This window comes from Hippoglossus stenolepis, chromosome 6 (genome assembly GCF_022539355.2).
Source record: "Hippoglossus stenolepis isolate QCI-W04-F060 chromosome 6, HSTE1.2, whole genome shotgun sequence".
Classification (NCBI taxonomy): domain Eukaryota; kingdom Metazoa; phylum Chordata; class Actinopteri; order Pleuronectiformes; family Pleuronectidae; genus Hippoglossus; species Hippoglossus stenolepis.
The window spans coordinates 27,441,072-27,459,358 of NC_061488.1; the positions used below are offsets into that span (position 1 = coordinate 27,441,072).

Here is an 18,287-nt window from a genome sequence, read left to right on the forward strand (position 1 = left end):
GTGAGGTTGCTGCAATGCTTTGATTTTATTGGCTGTTTGCCAAAAAGTCCTCCATATACAGAGAGGGAACCAACCACAAGTGAATGCTCAGATACAGGGAACAATCTTCAAACCCGAAATCTTAAATTATTTGTATTCTGTTCCAATTTTTTTCAAAGGGGGGAAGAATACTTAAGTCTAAAGCTGTGTTTAAATGAGGTCGCACTCCTTTGTAGATCAAGGAGGTACAATGTTGCAGTTAGATACAGCAAGGCACTGAACAAGGCACAGGATTCAAGCCCTTCAAATCTTTAGTTTAACCTTCAAGCTAAGTTGTGTTTTACACAAATTACCAAAATTATTATATGTGCAAAACAAAATAATAGTGACAATCCATAACAAAAAAACATACAAGGATTTTTAATATCTACAAGCAGCAACATTTCTTGGCTTTTATACTAAAGAGACCAAGTGGTGAACATTGTATAGCAGTATGCAGCAGCAGTGTAACAGTTTGGAAAGTTCAAACCTTGTAGATGTGAGCTGAGAAGTATTTGTTAATGCTCACAATGTGAGAATCAACAACCTCACACAAGGGAGTTAGTATAAGGGAACCATGTGGTTCAGTTGTTGCCCTGTTTATCACAGTTCTCCAGGGTCCTCGGGGCCACTCACACTACATGAAAATAGCGTACTGGCAAATCACCTTATTCTGGGTTTTCTTAAAGGTCTTCCATAGTTAGTCAAACGGTTGTAACATCTTTACAGTCCTGATAGTTCATATCAGCTCTGACAGTAATGTGAGTCACAACTACAACTGGCTCCTCTGTAGACCTGGCTTCCAGTGGATCTGGTCTGCCTGGATGATGACCTCTGGCCTGAGGAAAGGGGAAACCATCCAGAAATGCATGCTCTATCCTGCACAGGCTGTCGGCCAGCCTGTGCAGGATCATCTTCCAGGCCAAGCCTCCTCTGAGGGCAGGCCAAGCTTGTGCTGCATCATCTTCACGTCATGTTTGAACAGCTTTTTCTACCTGCTGAACACTGAGGGACCACTCCACATCCTCCAACATGCTCTGCTCCACCTTACGGTAAGTGTGGCGGGCATACAGGCCAATGCAGAACATCTCCACAATCCCTCCATAGTGGTAGATCACTAGTTGGACAGATTACCTTTTCAAAAATGTATGTAATGTGTAGTGTGAATGAATGTATAAAGAAGTATTGTATGTGTCAATAAATATATGTGAATACCCAAAGTCAAGAGCGTTGTACATATGTGTACAAATATTGTATGTTCATATACTGTACATGTATAACATAATCTTTAAAATTGTATTTATGTACTTCTTTAATTGCACCTGTACACCAAATGTGGCCGATGTGTTTTCTCAGTTCTTTTGATAGAATAATATAACATGAACTCTGTTGCATTCAGATAGCTATGAATTTGCAGATGTTTTTTCCCATCAGCAAAAGTTCTGTCCCCAAAGCACAACTTCGATGACCAAACCTGCATACTGAAGGAGCTGGGTTTGACTGTACGTCATTCTGTATCTGTGCATGTCTCTGACATTCTTTCCAGTATTTTTGACAGGTTCTCTGCAATTATGTCAGTGTGAATGAGAAACAAGTATCTGCTCTTTAATTTAGATATTATATAACGTCAATAAAATGCTGATTGTTGACTTTTGGATCACTGAAATTTGGTAAGCACTGTCACCTAACATAAATAAGGTTCTGGGTATGAACTCAACGTCGACCAGGGTCTTTCTGTAAGGCATTTGCATGTTCTCCCTGCATTGGTTTACTCCGGATACTCCTCCCAAACTCCAAAGACATGTAGGTTAATTGGCTAACTGAGGTATTTGTGAATGTGCGTAGGTGTGAATGTGAGTGTGAATGATTTTTTGACACTGTATGTATCTAGGCCCTGGTGACACCGCCTCTCGCCCAATGTCAGCTGGGATTGGCTCCAGCCCCCTTCTGACCCTGAAAGGTTAAATTGTGTAGATAATGGATGGATAAATGGATGACATTTTCCCAAAGAAAATCTCAACTCCAGGTCAGTTGAAAGAAGCCAGTTTCATTCATACTGCGAGTTGTTCTCCAAAACTACAAAGTAGATGGTAAACCTTATTTGTGAGTAAGACTGGAGGAGTTAAGATGTGACTTACACTGGGACCTGGTCAAGACAGAGAAGGGTGGCATGCAGGGGATGACCTCCAGAGCACCCTTGGTCTCTAGGATGCCACTCTGCAGCCCACACAGCACCAGCACCATGATGATACAGATGAACTTGGCTCTCAGTCCATAGCCATGTAAAGCACTCTTAGTGGCTTTGTAAAACAGCAGGTGGCCATAGAAAGACACGAAGGTTGACACACACATATGATACCTTTCACATACAGGTTGAGGTTGAACACTGTTTCTTTCCTGCAACTGTTTCAGCTGTCTTTGATGATCTGACAAAAAATTGCGTCTGATTTCATGTTTATAGAATTCTATATTTGTCACCCTAAAGCCAGATAATATAATCAATACAATTTTGATTATAAAAATAAACATCCCAGACTATAGCTTGGCTACATAATAATCACAGGGAGAATAAGCTCAGACCCAAGTCTTGATAAATAACTCACATCACCATAGTCGTACTGTTCATCAGTCCACAGGACCAGAGTGACGAATAGCAAGATACTGCGAACAACAGACAGCTGTAGCACAGCAGCCATCATCCAGCCTCGGCTGCTGCTAAACACAGGAGGATAGGTGAAGCTTTGACATGTTATCAGCATGTCAAGTGACATTGCCTACATGCAAACAGGCAACTGAGAGAACTTAAAGGGCCTATATTTTACACCTTTCTGGGATTTAATTTGAGTTATTGGTACCCCTTAGATGATATATCAGTGGTTTAAAGTCGAAAAAAACTGCTGCAATGTGTATTTCCATGTCCTCTCTTCTGCCTCTCTCTGGAGCTGCAGACAGAACAGGCTGTTTTTGCATGCGTCTTGACACGCGACCAGGCCTATCACCGGTCTCATTCTGGCGCATTCACTCGGAGGCTGGACTGGTACCGGCTGGGTGTGGCTGAGAGAAGAGTGCGATCATACGGGGAAGGAAGTACGAAATGAGACGTTTCGATAACATATTTCTTAGAATGGACTGAGTGAAAAAGTCCTCGGAGTGACTGTTCTCATACTTTGAGGGTACCTACTGACCTCCTTCAAGTCATTACAGATAATATTTGATATTGTCAGCATTTTTTAATTGCCCCAAGTTGATGCAGGTAGACAACTGTGGTAACAACCACTGAAACAGTCAACCTGCCTCCTCAGTGCCTTGAAAGAAGAAGATGAAGATGATTTTACTCTTTACTGATCAATGCAGGTTTAGTGTGTTGCTCAGATGTTTATCTGGTGTGTACCTGTTGATGGCCACTATTGGCAGACAGCAGCAGCGGCAGCAGACAGCAGCGGCGGCGGCGGCGGCGGCGGCGGCGGCGGCGGCGGCGGCGGCGGCGGCGGCGGCAGCGGCAGCAGCAGCAGCGGCGGCAGCAGCGGCAGCAGCAGCAGCGGCGGCAGCAGCGGCAGCAGCGGCAGCAGCGGCAGCAGCAGCAGCGGCGGCGGCGGCGGCGGCGGCGGCAGCAGCAGCAGCAGCAGCAGCGGCGGCCAGCGGCAGCGGCGGCAGCAGCAGCGGCAGCAGCAGCAGCAGCAGCAGCAGCAGCGGCAGCGGCGGCGGCAGCAGCAGCAGCAGCAGCAGCGGGGAAAGGATCTGGAGACACCTGCTGTCCAGACAAAGCAGCCAACATACAAGCTTTCCCTCAGGGAAGTCTGTGATCAGCTCCATGAACTTGAGCAAGGTGATGGAGTGATACCTGCACACACACATACACATTCAGAGACTCTGCAGGACCAGGGTACAACAGATGTGATCACAGTTTATGTCAAGACTGGGTCACTCACAGTGAAGCAATGAAATTACACAGCGAGGAAGAACGTGGCACATACAGCGCTATAAGGGAGGTGAACGAGAAAACCTAGGTTAAAAAGAACATTAGAAGATTCAGACACTTGAAAAAAATAAATTCAAGATACTTGATATTTTCAGAAGTTATAGATTTTTCTTTTTGAGATTTCTGGTATCTGAGTGTTGGGCTGAGTGGGTGAATGTTACCGGGTACACTAAAATTTGAGCCAAAGGTCATCTTCAATGACTGAAAAAAAACACAAAATCTGATCACAAAACTACAGGAGAGTACTAGAGCCAGGACGAAATAGAAATGAGGTCATTTTTTGTATTTTGCATTTAGAGAATGAATGTGAAATTCTGAGAAAAAGTAAAATGTTGATAACATTTAACGAGGAGAAATATAAAATTATGTGTATAGTGAGAATAAAGCAGACATGAAATTTCAAGATGAAAGATTTTTTTTGTTGAATATATCAAACAACTATCAGCACATTGACTGCTTCTACAAAATGCCCTGTGTAGGTTCTTCAGAATGGGTTTTAGTAACCCGGACATTCTTTCTCTCTTAGGGCATACGATTGTGCAAAAGACTGCACATCGAAACTGCACAAGCAGGAAAGGGTTCATGACTTATGGTGACTTAGGCTGCTATCTGTTCCCTCCCATACTTGTACAACACTGAAATGCATATCTTGTATTTGTATTTTTTTGGGACAATCCGAACGAACAGACCAAGAATCTTTTGACCTGTTTATTGCATATACTCGACTAAATAAGAGTAAATTGCTATTTTACTAAGTCTAACTTTAGGGCAAGTTTTATTCCATTTTGTTATGTGGTCTCTAATTGCAAAAGTTAATTTCTTCATGTCCAAAATTGGTTCTATTGTTGACAGCCATGAAGTAAGTTTTGGTGGGTTTGGCTGTTTCCACATCCTTGTCACTTGCTTCATGGCAATCACAGTCAACTGATATTATCTTACCAAGCAGGTTGATTCGCAATGTTCTTTTCTTATTTCAAAGGTTCTTTTAAATTGAATATATATCTGAGAGTTTTCTCCACCTCTTTCCAAAAATAATTTAGAATTGGACATGTAAAGAATGTATGCAATAATTCTGAAGTAGCTCAGGAGTGTATCAAAGAAGCATAATTCTTAATATCTGTGAAGATTCTCAATCATCTCAGTCAGTAATCATTCTAAAAATTAGAGGGGAGATAAAACAGTATTTATTAAGAGCATTTCATCTGTCTAATAATTACAGTCTGTGGCTTTCTTATCTCGAAAATGTTTTATCTTCAGCTTCACACTTGGCAAGTGTATTGTTAAGGGCCGAAGGAAGTACAGTATCGAATTTAGTTTATTGCAATTCGGACAATATTATAAATTATAATAAATCATATTATAAATATTAATATTTTAATAAACAGGCAACCAGCACTCTTTAGCAGCAGTGGCTGGGACTCATCGACATAAGTGACGTTGTTACATCATAACAACAGTCAATTCATGACAACGGCAACAAATGATTCTGCAGTTCATGCTTCTGCATACTGAGTGGAGCTTCACCAAACTGAAATCCTTCATTAAAAACACATTTTCAAACTAAAGAATATCAGCATAGTATTCAGCCATTAATACTCAGCCCTGGTTACATTTAGATGCTTTTAGAATAGGAATTAAATGTTTTATCCTTTCAACAAAGAAAAATTGACACTTATTTGGACAAAGAAATACTGAAAACTATGGTGACGATGGTTATTAGACATCTTCTTAACCCAGGTGAAGTCAAAAGAGATGTGTCTTTAGCCTGCGGCAGAAGATGTGTAGACCTTCTGCTGTTTCTGCTGATTTCAGTGGGGAGCTCGTTCCATCGTTCCAGCTCAATTTAATGTGACACCATGTGCAGGTGCTTGATTAAACTTACCGAAAGACCAGCGATGACTTTGCTCTTTATTATAGAGGAATTGCTTTCACAGCAGATTGCAAAGGTTTTAAACTGGATTCACATCTGGTGACTGGGTAAGTTCACTGTGTAATGAAAATGTACATACATATCACTTTTTACCACTTGTGTATATGTGTGTGGATGCACCAAGACTGAAAACATGGGGCATAGTCAGATAATTATAGATCCTGTGTCACTGCTCTTGCCTTGGTCTTTCAGACTAAATGATTCACCCCTTAGTCTCAACCAATTTTAGTGAACCTCCACTACATACTGAACTCACTGTCCTCTTCATGAAACCTGTTTTAGATAACTATTTTTTTTGACATGGAAATGATTAGAGCCAGACTCAACAAAAACAATATTCCAATCCTGTAGCCTGCATCACAAATGTAGCCTCATTGTGACTGTGGCAACTTTCATGCTGTTTGTTTTAGGTCTCACAAAACAGCAGTTAGTCAACTGTTTCTCATAACAAGAGCAGGAGGAGGTCCGGGTGTAAGCTTGTCCTCATCACTTGCTGCTGAATCTGTAAATCAGGTCGATCCGGACGAAGCTCCTTTATCCTTTTTTTTCTTGTTGGGGTGTTTTTGTAAAGAAATCACTGGATTTACCGGTTGAATTTGAATTCGCCACATGTTTACTGGTTAGCTCGCAGCGGATGTAACTCAGTGACGTGGGACGTACCTGAGACGGCGTCGAAAGGTCAACCAATCATATTAGATCTAAAAACATAGATTAGTACCTATTGGCTACAAATAACAGTGGGAGTGCAGAGAGCTGGGTCCCGAGGAAAATCTGCAGCAACCAATTAAAGAGCAGCCTCAGGTCACATGGTTGCCAAACTTTTCAGGACCCACATTCACATCCACTTGGCCGTCGCCCCACACTCGTAAGTATTATGTAGTTTGACAGAAATTAACAATATACAATTTGAAAACAACTTGTTTTGATGCTCATAGGTCTACCAGGGGCATTGTACGAGTAAACTATTATCATATAATTGAATTGTTTATCGTTTTATACAGGCTTTTTTGTCTCAGGATGTTTGAGGGGGCCCAAGCGCCCCCGTATTGACTAGCTGCCACTCTATTCAACCTACGCATTCGCGAGACAGAAGATACTCAATGTTACACCCTAACCCAATCATCACATTTTCCAAGAGCTCTGGCAATAATAGAGACAACTAAAAATTATATTGTTCAGACAATTATTCCCCATATGATATCATATAAGTAACATTATGAAAAAGTCAAGAAAGAAGTCAGAGAATGTGATCATCGTTCAAAAATGCATTTTTCTAGGTTTCTCTACGTCTTACAGGACATTAGACGTTACCTAAAGCCTGTATCAATCAATCAATCAAATTTTATTTGTATAGCCCATATTCACAAATCACAGTTTGTCTCATAGGGCTTTAACAAGGTGTGACATCCTCTGCCCTTAACCCTCAACAAGAGTAAGGAAAAACTACAAAAAAAAAAACCTTTTAACAGGGTAAAAAGAACGTAGAAACCTCAGAGAGAGCCACATGTATCGTGCTGGCTGATCGTGATAATAATGGCGGATCCTTTATCGTGTTGACATCTGATAATGCTGGTGGACCACGACCGAAGTGGCAGCTGATGATGGATCCTGATGGCGGCAGTGGATAATGACTGTGGACTATAGTGGCATCCGATCTTGATGGTGGATCATGATCGTGGTGGCAGCTGACCATAGACTATGATTGCAGCAGGACTGCTTGATAACCAATGTCTCCTCAGATAATCAATTCATTGAAATTCAGTTATGCTTCAAAATGTTTGTTCTTATCAATGCTGCTAAAACCTTTATCTTTCTGATGTTCTCCTTTACACTTGACATCTATTGCACTTCTGTCCGTCCTGGGAGAGGGATCCCTCACATGTGGCTCTCTCTGAGGTTTCTACCTTCTTTTTACCCTGTTAAAAGGGTTTTTAGTAGTTTTTCCTTACTCTTGTTGAGGGTTACGGGCAGAGGATGTCACACCTTGTTAAAGCCCTATGAGACAAATTGTGATTTGTGAATATGGGCTATACAAATAAAATTTGATTGATTGACATGTGAGGGATCCCTCTCCCAGGACGGACAGAAGTGCAATAAACGCTACATGTAATGGAGAACATCAGACAGATAAGGGTATTCACAGCATTGATTGGAATAAACAGTTTGTAGCATAATGGAAGGTAAATTAATTATATACACTGCTCAAAAAAAATTGAAGGAACACTGAAAGGGATAGTTCACCGTAAAATGAAAATTCACTCATCATCTACTCTCCACTATGCTGCTGGAGGGGTGGGTGAACAGCGTTGCAGCCAAATCCAATATAATTTAAGTAACTGGGGACTCTGACATGATAAAACAGAAAATATGTCTCCATACTGCTAATGTGTTGTCATCCAAGTGTCCATAAGCCTCGACGTTCAAATTTGACTCGAAACGGCATCATTTACACCAGGTTTTTGGCTTAAATGTACGCTGTTATCCTCCTCCGGAACCAAGTTCACGTTCGCGAGAGCTTGTGCGGGGTGTGTGCGTGCGTCTCTCTGTTGGTGTTACTTTAGCCTCACCGTGTTTTTGTTCTCATTCTTTTTTTCTTCCCACTGCAGGTGATAGGGGTTAGGAGAGAGAGAGAGGGACGGTGGAAGGGGACGTACACAAATGATGCATGATTTATTTACTTATTTAATTTCTCTGTATTATGTTGGTCATATACAAAACTCAATAAAAAGATTGGCAAAGAAGAAAAAAAGAAAAATATTTAATAGAAAAAAATAACACCAGTTTAACAAAGAGATTCATATAAACAGGGCATATATGTAAACTTAAAACATGCTGAAATATTTTTGGACATGAACATTGTCTAACACCAACATTCCAACTGCAACAATACAAAAAGGATCATCTGATTGTCCAAATAGCTGTCTAGTGTTTGAACTAAATGCTGAGTTTACTTGGTCTTTAATGAAGTGTTTTTTCTTTCTTATTTAAATGTATTCAAGATAGTGGAAACGACTTGTCTGCAGTTCATTTCAATACGTCCTGAAATGATTCTTTAGCCCAGTATGCACAGGGCTCATACAGTATACTGCAGCTATGTGCTACATTTCCAATCTCCTTATCGCATTGGTCACAACTACATGCAGGTCTGAAGAGGTTTATTTCTTCAGTATCATTTATTTGTGTACGGATGCCGTAACCCCTCTGTCCAACAAGTTCTTTCCAGCCGACCCCATTCATTCCCATCAGAAAACACCCTGACATTCACTCACAAACCCTTTTGTAATCTTAAGTACTTGGTGTCTGCCTGCCTCGTCATCTGTTCCATCCATCACTGTATTAAACGGTAGAAGACCCAACAGGCAAAAACAACCCAGTGGCTCGCCCAGCTCAGTTCCGACCACCTCTGGATGGTGTGGATGGCTGCGTAACCCTGCAAACAGGAGTGACAAACAATCACATGAATATTTAACACAGAAGACTCTCTCTCAGTTTGATCATTGCTGTTTGTGATGCATTCATGTGCTTTAAAACATAGTGAGACTTCAGTCTATATTGTAAATTCTTAAATTGCTGCCTAAACTGCACTGGGTTATATCAGACAAACTGTTGATCACTATATCCAGTTTCCACTGTATTTATATAGCACTTTTCCAGTCTTAACCACTCAAAGCACTATACACTACAAGTCGCAATCCTTCATTCAAGCTAATATTCATATAACGTTTCTATACACAGTTGACGACCCGCTCTACCTGCTGAGCCAAAGCCTGTCCACATGTATAATACGTTTGTATATGTATAGAAGCTTGATGTTGCAGAGTAGGGTTTCCACATTTGGAACAGCAGATCCCAGTCAGAGCAAGCCTCCAGTAATATAGATTACTAATGCTACACAAATCTGAGGGAATAAAAGGCGAAAGAGACACGGGCTTAAGATCAAGAATGCAACAATGCCCAAGTCAAGATCAATAAAGGTACATGCTGGAGAAAGAAAAAAAGGAAAAATGAGGCTCAGGAGACGTATGCCCTACCGATCATCAGATACCCTACTGGTACTTGAACAAAGGAGGAGACGGAGGCCACTGATATCAAGTCAAATAAGCTCCTCACAATGCATGGAGAGTTTCACCCAAAATCCTGAACTCTGAGACTGTCCACTAGGCTACTGTTAAGTATGAAACATCAAAGATACAGGAGTACATCAGGAAGACGGCAACAAGTGATGATCTGCCAAGTGAACATCTCAGAGAGCAGAAACCTAATGATGATGAAGAGGAGGAGGAAGAAGAAGAGGAAAATCATGGACAAACAAGCCCCTGCACTTCATGTACCATCAAGGGGTAAAAGAAGTGGATGATATAAAAAAAATCATACCAGTGGCTGGAAAAGGCTGATCTGAAAGACAGCACAGAGGCACTAATTAGAGCATAACAGCATAATTAGTGGAGGTGGAGCCCTGCTGGCTGGTCCAAAGGTGATCATGCTTTTGACATCAGGGCCCTGCCGCTTTGGACTTTGGACTTTTCTCCTCTCTACCTGAGGAGATTTTGCAAGCAGGGTCAGTGACTTTTAAATGACTCCTTAAAACCCACCTATATAGACTTGCTTTCGTGTGATGTCATCTTTTATTGTCCTTTTACATTTTCTATGTAATCAAGTTTTTATGTGAAATACTCTTTATTTAATGAACGCTACTTTGTTTTTGACCACCTCAACATTGTTGTCTGTTTTTTTTTGCCACATTGCATCCTGTCGATTGACAACAAAGCAAAAACAAGAGAAGTAACAAAGCTTTTTGTAAACTCTGTTTTTAAAGGTGATATATATAAACTTTATTATTATTATTATTATTATTAAGGGCCGAGAGATAGATATGACATTGATAAAGTCCGGGGTCTACCACACCACATAGGGCCCCCGGTGCAGGCTGTTCAAAGATGCCCCAAAGATGAGACAGTCCAGCACATAACAGCAAGGAGTAAGATCCAGGCAGGTATGGCGTACATGGAATGCCATAACCAAGTGGCTGGCATAGTGTACAGTAACATCTGCGCCAAGTTTGAGCTGGAAATCGCAAGGTGAAAATGAAGACACATCCAAAGGTGGTTGAGAATGACGGACTTAAGACCCTGTGGAACCTCCAGATCCAGATGGATAAAATGGTGATGCTAACCCACCGGACGTCATGGTGGTCGACAGACAGCAGAAGGTGGTGGTGATGTAGAGATTCCCAAGCGATACAACATCAAGAGGAAGGAACAAAAGAAGCTTGAAAAATGCTGAATGACGAACTAGAGAAGATGTGGAAAGTGAAGGCAAGGCAGTGGTGACAGTAGTAATCTGAGCACTCTGGCCTGTAACCCCCAAACTAGGAGAGTAGCTATGGGCTATGGTCCCAGAGTTGTAGTTATATATGTATATAAGGATATTTATAAAATGGTGTGTGCTCTTACCTCATCTAACTCATGTTCATCAACTCCAGGATCAAACATAGAGCCCAGGTAAGTGAGGTGGAAGATTGCCAGGAAGCTAAAAGCCAGGTTCAGTGCCACCACCCAATACTCCTACAGACAAGAACAGAAATAAAAAAGTGTGAAACACCCACAAGAATGTGTTTTTATTCTTATTCTTCTCTATTTAACAAGCTTCGATCAGCTGATCATTTCTCCACACCGCTCAGTTACAAAGACTTCTCCTGACTTTTTGTTTTACTCATGCACAAGGCAGCGGGAGATTCTCTGTTCACAGGATGTAACGTATTTGTTCCGTTGCGAAGATCATGTGATCTTGTTTACAGCACATCGACACTGGCGTTTTCTCTTATCACCACAAACTCTCTTGACATCTTCGTCAATGTCTTCTACGTGTGTGACTCCGGTATTTCACCTAGAGATATTTGTCATCTTTTATTTTTTTATATTTTTTGTGTCTGTCACATGTTAGAAGCTTCATTGACCCTGAAATCGATCTCTTGATTTCTGCTGAGAAAAAGGTATAATAATATAATGTTGGCTTTTTAATACCCCCATACCTAAACACTAACAGATACAAAGACTTTGGTGCAGGTTGGTGTTAATAGCTAAATGTATGTCTGTATGATTTGATTGCTTAAAAATGCTTTTCTTTTACATTTCCACTCTTCACATAGCTGAAACTAAACTGTGTTTTACCTTCTTGTGCTGATGGCCGCAGCCGGGGTTACAGGGCCTGGAAAGGATACAGGCACTGAAGATGGATGCAAGCTTCTTTCTCAAAACTGAGTGGAAGAAAATATAAATCAACAATCTTAACAGTGTCACTAGAAAAAAAATGGTTAGCCTTTACCAACACTATCGAAGTAAGTCTATAGTAAATACAATCAAATAAATACACTTATCTACAAGCAAAAATGAAATGTTCATACCATGTTCAACGTATGTGATGAATCCCAAAGAGAGCAGAACGGCTCCCAGGTGAAAACTCAGACCCTGAGGAAAACAAACACAACTTCAAGTTCAAGAAGTGACAGTCAGTTGTTCAGCAGCAAACATGACCCATTCAAGTAGATGAGAAAGTGGTCTCAGAACTTCAAACCCATAGTGTTTCTCTTTTCAAATCCTTTTTAATGCTATGCAGCTCTCATTGCAACATAAGTATCTAAATGGCTACAGAACTATGGATGATCTATATGCATGAAAACACATGGTACAAATAGCGGACGATGTACAGTGCACAGTGACAGAGACATGAACACTGACAATGACCGGCATACAGTGACCAGAGGACATTGACCAGTGGACAGTAACAGTGTACATTGTAAAATGACCAGTGAATAGTGACCAGTAAACAGAAACAAGTAGACAGTGGCAAATAAAAAGTGAACGATGACAGTAACAGTGACCACTGACAGTACAGTAGGGCTGCAACTAAAAACCATTTTGATGATCAATTAATCTGTTGATTACTATTTACGATTTCTACTTAATTGTATTCTAGTACAATGCTCTTTCTATATGTATTAGTCATCAGCAACTTAATAATGATAATTTCCCTTTCAGATATCTCATTTAATTCAGTAATTTAGTAAATTAAAATTCAGCATATATCTTTATTCACCTCAATTCAAGATACCTTGAACTATTTATAATTAAATTGTAGATATCTGAAATTAAAGTTAGAAATATTTAAATTGAATTGTAGATGTGAATGGCAAAAGTAGTTTGAATGATATTAGTCAAAATGAAAGTACGACCTGTCAAAATGGCATTGTTGGTATAGGTAATGTTAATTATGGATCGTCAAACTTAGATAAAATGGTTTGTATTTATATAACAAATATTAAAACGGCTTGCCATAGGCCTGCTGAATGTGTGACAGTGTTGTAGGCATGGGTCAGTCTGTCTGAACGGAGGCATGGCTGGCACTCACAGCAGCGTCTGTCCGGCCACAGCAGACAAGCTGTACTTGGCTAAGTTCATTGCTTTATTTACACAAAACTTGCAAGCAATGCAGCATCTTTCAGCAGCCCAAGAGAGTAATAATCGACAGGCATTTAGTTTTTCTGTCCAAACAAAGTAGTGACGCTGTTAGCTTTCCTGTTGAATCTGTTTACACAAATGTGTGGAAAACCTTGTAAATGACCATTAAAGTTATTGTTTTTGATAGACTGTTTTAACACATGCAGATTTCTCTTCATCTGTGTAGTTGTATTGCCAACTATTTTTCATAATCAAATTTAATCAATATAATCCATAATGTTGCAGCCCCAATGACACTGACGGTGAACGGTGTACAGTGTACAGTTACAGTGAACAGTGACAATTGTCTAGTGACCAGTGGACACTAACCACTGCCAGTGAACAATGTACATTGACAGTGAATAGTGACAGAGTACAGTCTACGTTGACAAAATTAACAGTCAATACTTTACAGTGACAATGGGCACTGTGCAGTGATAATGAACTGTTAATACATTGCAGTGACAGTTAACGCTGTGCAGTGTAAAGCAGTGGTTTTCAAAGGCATACCGCCGGTCAAGTTAAAATCGCAAGGCACACCTGTATTCCTATTCATGCAAACCCTTGTTTTCATCCATTTTACCCGCGTTTCCAGTGGAGGTAGAAAAAATTGTATATACTGAAAGGGAAATATGACTACTGACTAGAGACCACTCACTCGCTCACAGCGACACACGCAGTGAGATCAGAGCTCGTTCACGTGAAGCAGCCGGTCAGTGACTTTGTAGAAGAAGAGTGGAAACAGTGAAACACAGAGTTTCTCTGGTCTCAGCTGCTCAGTGATCAGAGCAGAAGCTGCAGTTGGTTTGTACCGAGCTGGAGTTTCTGTGTCCTCCTCCACTCTGACCTGCTCTCACTTGAACTAATAAATACTCATCACTAGTTATCAGGACCTGATCAGCACATGAAGTAACTTAGTGTTTGTTTGATTCGCTCCAGAGTTTATGAGGCTGCATTTAAACATCATGAAAAATCACTTCAACTTTTTGTGCTCAGTACAACAGGAGACGTGACGCTAACTCAGTCAGGCCTCAGTGTTAAAATGAGTGGAGCGACACCACCGATTCATAACTAAACACATGATCATAAGTTTAACACCTAAATCATCCCAATAAAAAAATGGAACAAATGAACGTGAACTAGTTCATTTTAGGAACCGTGAACTTAGTTGAAAATTTTTAAAATTTAACTATGAACGTGAACTAGTTAATTTTCATCTGCTTGAACTGAACTTTGAACTAGTTAATTTTAAGTGTGAACTGGCACAACACTGAGTATAACTATATATAAAACTTTATAAGCTGTTATCAAATATGTTTTGCGGCTCCAGACAAATTATATTTGGTGGAAGAGGGGGCCAAATGGCTCTTTTGATAGTAAAGGTTGCCGACCCCTGCTCTAGGAGGAGTTTGTTAAAGTACACAATGTGTAAAATGACTAAAATGGCCACTAAATCCAAAATGGCTGACTTCCTGTTGCGTTAATCAAATTAGTGCCAGTGCCTTTTTTTAACGACTGGTCATGATACACGTGTGTACCACATTTCATGAAGATTGGTTAAACGAGACGGAATTGCTGCATTTTAGGGGCCGCTGTTGAGCCATTTTGCAGTTTGGTGAGTTTCGAGTATGTTCAAGCTGTCAAACATGCGATTCATTTGCCTGAATAATCAAACGAAAAGCAATAGGGCCTTCGCACTGTCGGTGCTCGAGCCATAATAAACAGTGTCATTGCACAGAATAACATGAACAATGTAAAGTGGCGATGAACACTTTACAGGGAACAGTCATTGTGTAAAAACAGTCAGCGAATAGTAAAAGTGAGCAGTGTACATTGTACACTTAGAGTGGAGAGTCACAATATGACAGTGACCAGTGGAAGTGGAAAAATAAATAAGTGTGCACTGACCAGTTACTAGGGACCATTGACAGTGGGCAGTGAGCATTGGACAATGACTAGTAGCCACTGACAGTGCACAACGTACATTAAAAGTGAACAATGACAGTGAACATTGCACTGGGGCAGTGAGCAGTGAACACTGTAGAGTGAGAATGGTGTGAACTCAGTAACAATGAACTTGGCAGTGAACAGGTATATTGAACAGTTTACAGTGTACAGTGTATAGTGACAATGGAAAGATACCAGTGATAGCAAGAGTGACCTTGAACAGCATGTTGAAGAAGCGGATCAGCCTCAGAATAAGTAGTTGCTCTGAGGTTAAAAGAACATGTAGCTGTCTCCGTTATCTACAATAAGTCAGTTTTACAGAAGAATTAACTGTGACTAAACAAAATAAATAAAAAACTAAAATTACACTTCTGAAAACTAGATAAAAAAATTCGGAATATAATTTTGTTAACTAAAACTAAAAGACTACAATTTTATTTGGTGCAAAGATGATCACAGTATGCATCTTCTTACTAACATGCAGTAGGGCGCTGGCTGTATATGTCACCAGGATGGCTGGAAATGTCCCCAGTTTCATTGCGTTTTTAAAAACATCTGTAAAACACGGAGAAGAAAACACAGTAAACACACAAAATAATGATAATATATTGATAAAGTTTTGAATGTAGCTTTCATAATCTATCTACAAATTCCAGAAATCGCTGTCTGTGTGTCTGTACGTGAATTGCATATCTCTAGAACGTTCAAACTTGACACGTATTGTTAAGGAACCAATTAATATAGTTTTGAATCTGGTGCAATTTGGACATGTGATATATTGAAGATTATTTAACAGGGGTCAAGCACTCTAGCAGCTGTAGATGTGAATCATCAACGCAAGTGGCGTTGTTGGTGAACAGCTCTTTGTGCAGCAGCAGTGGGGCAGCATCAGCGTTCTGCAGACTGAATTAGCTGAAGGTCACTTTTGCAGTTTAAGAAAGAAAGCTGCAACCAGCCTCACTGCAGCAAACAGCCCATTTTAAATGTTTAGAACGGGCACTGCACTAGCAAGTCATTGTGTCATTAATCAATGTGAAAAATGAGGTACACATACTTAAAGGGATAGTTCACCCAAACATTTAAATTCATTATCTACTCACCACTATGCCTATGGAGGGGTGGGCAAAGTGACACTTTTGGAGTTTCAGGGGTAAACAGCGAGCAGCCAAATACAAAACAATTGAAGTAACTAGCAACCACGTCTTTAAACGTAAAAAAAATATCTTCCTCAGGAGCCACGTTCACATTCGCTAGCACACATTGCTAACAAGCTCTCACCAAAGGGTACACGCGGGGTGCGTGGTAACATCGCTGCTTCCAGTAGGTATTGCTGCATAGTGTCAGTGACTGCTGTGTATCGCTGATGTCGTCACGCGCACCTTGGGCAAGAGCATAGAGGCAAAAACTCGTGCAGTGTGTGCGCGCATGAACGTGAATGAGGCTCCAGGCAAGAAGATAACGGACATTTAGGCTAAAAACATGGTGTAAATGACAGCGTTTTGAGTCGAATTTGAACGTCTGGGCTTACGGGCACTTGGATGACACCACAGGAGCAGTAATTGTATTGGATTTGGCTCAGACACTGTTTACCCCTGAAACTCCAGAAGTGTTTTGTGGACTCAAACACGTCACCCACCCCTCCATCGGCATAGTGGTGAGTAGATAATGAGTGAATTACACTTTTGGGTGAACTATCCGTTTAAGTATGGCCTCATTGTTACCTTGATTAATGAAACAATGAGTTTCTAGTGAGTGAGTGAATTTTAAACAATTCATTTAAACTACAATGTACCAGCCAAATAGTGTAATAACAAAAATTATCAATTTCATCATGGAGATCATTTTCTCAATTGATCATTCAATACAAGCTAAGAATAAAATAGTGAGAAATGGAATTCACAATTTCTCCAAAGCCACAGTGATTCTTCAATATATCGAATGAAAAAGAGCAGATCAGCAGTAAAATGTTAATTACAGAGGTATAACTTTGTAGGATATCAAATTCATTCAGCCTTTAAGACTACAATACAAGTTGATATCTTCAGTGTATAAGTGTAGAATGTTTAATAGACACAATGGAGGCCAGGACTCACAGGTTTTCAGCCATCGGGACATGGGGATGTTCCAAGACGTCACCACCAGCACCATGGAGCGAGGCATCTCGACACTGAGAGGTTTCACGACACTCATGTCCCTGCGCACACGCACACACACACGCACACACATTTAACCCACCACTGGGGGCAAAGTATAGATATTGGTAGTTGGTAACTTAAATTGTGCAGAAGACCTTCAATCTTACAAGGGATATTCACCATCTTGTCCTGAATTCTAAAATGATTGTAGCTGATGCAGCCGGTGACCACTATAAACAGCATAGCTGACAAGATGGGAAAGACCTTATGATGGGGAGGAAAGACAGCTGACTGGAGGAAATAGACCCCACTGGGGCTGGCATAGGTTAGCTACCCATGATGGCAGGATCCAATACGAAAAAAAGCAAAAGCAATAAAAGGTAAAATACCCCACAGTCAACGAGAGTGGGGGCGGAGTGGAAGACGACTCACTAACGGACCACACGCTAGTGACCCTGGAATCGAAATGACAAAGAGGAAGGCAAACACAATACAAGATTGTATGGTCAAATAATCTGACAAGAAGCTCCAGGTGTGTCCCTGTGGCTGGAGGAAAATAACATAGGCAAAGGGCCCTAAATACACCAATGAAAGAAGAAGTGCTAGAGGAGGGATCTAGCATTGTTCAAGTCAGTCGAGTGAGGTCCAGCGACTGGACTCAACCCAAAGTTTGCAGGGCATCAGCCCCCCTCAATCTGAGGAAGTTAACTCAAGCACAGAGGCAGTTGCAGGAGAGGGTAGAGAGCCGACTCAGCCAGGAAAGCCAACAAGGGAAAAGAAAC

At 40.7% G+C, this 18,287-nt stretch overlaps 2 protein-coding genes across 4 annotated transcripts in view; both read right to left on the reverse strand.

Moving 5' to 3' along the window:
• Positions 1 to 558: 558 nt before the first annotated feature.
• On the reverse strand, positions 559 to 6,877 carry si:dkey-16n15.6 (organic solute transporter subunit alpha). The gene is given in 11 exon segments (XM_047340189.1): positions 559 to 916; positions 919 to 992; positions 994 to 1,135; positions 2,157 to 2,367; positions 2,370 to 2,410; positions 2,618 to 2,733; positions 3,410 to 3,451; positions 3,747 to 3,810; positions 3,813 to 3,859; positions 3,948 to 4,021; positions 6,869 to 6,877. Coding segments are annotated over 11 exon segments (1,014 nt in total). The 3' UTR covers positions 559 to 722.
• Positions 6,878 to 8,665: 1,788 nt separating this feature from the next.
• The window catches only part of LOC118111054 (protein-serine O-palmitoleoyltransferase porcupine), a 31,272-nt gene continuing 21,650 nt past the window's right edge, over positions 8,666 to 18,287 (reverse strand). For all 3 annotated transcript variants that reach the window (XM_035159337.1, XM_035159339.1, XM_035159338.1), the window contains exons 8-13: positions 17,464 to 17,564; positions 15,849 to 15,925; positions 12,331 to 12,394; positions 12,098 to 12,183; positions 11,381 to 11,491; positions 8,666 to 9,357 (exon numbers count right to left, since the gene is read on the reverse strand). In XM_035159337.1, the coding sequence (XP_035015228.1) occupies positions 9,256 to 9,357; positions 11,381 to 11,491; positions 12,098 to 12,183; positions 12,331 to 12,394; positions 15,849 to 15,925; positions 17,464 to 17,564 (541 nt within the window). In that variant the 3' untranslated portion in view covers positions 8,666 to 9,255. The remainder of the gene's footprint in view (positions 9,358 to 11,380; positions 11,492 to 12,097; positions 12,184 to 12,330; positions 12,395 to 15,848; positions 15,926 to 17,463; positions 17,565 to 18,287) is intronic.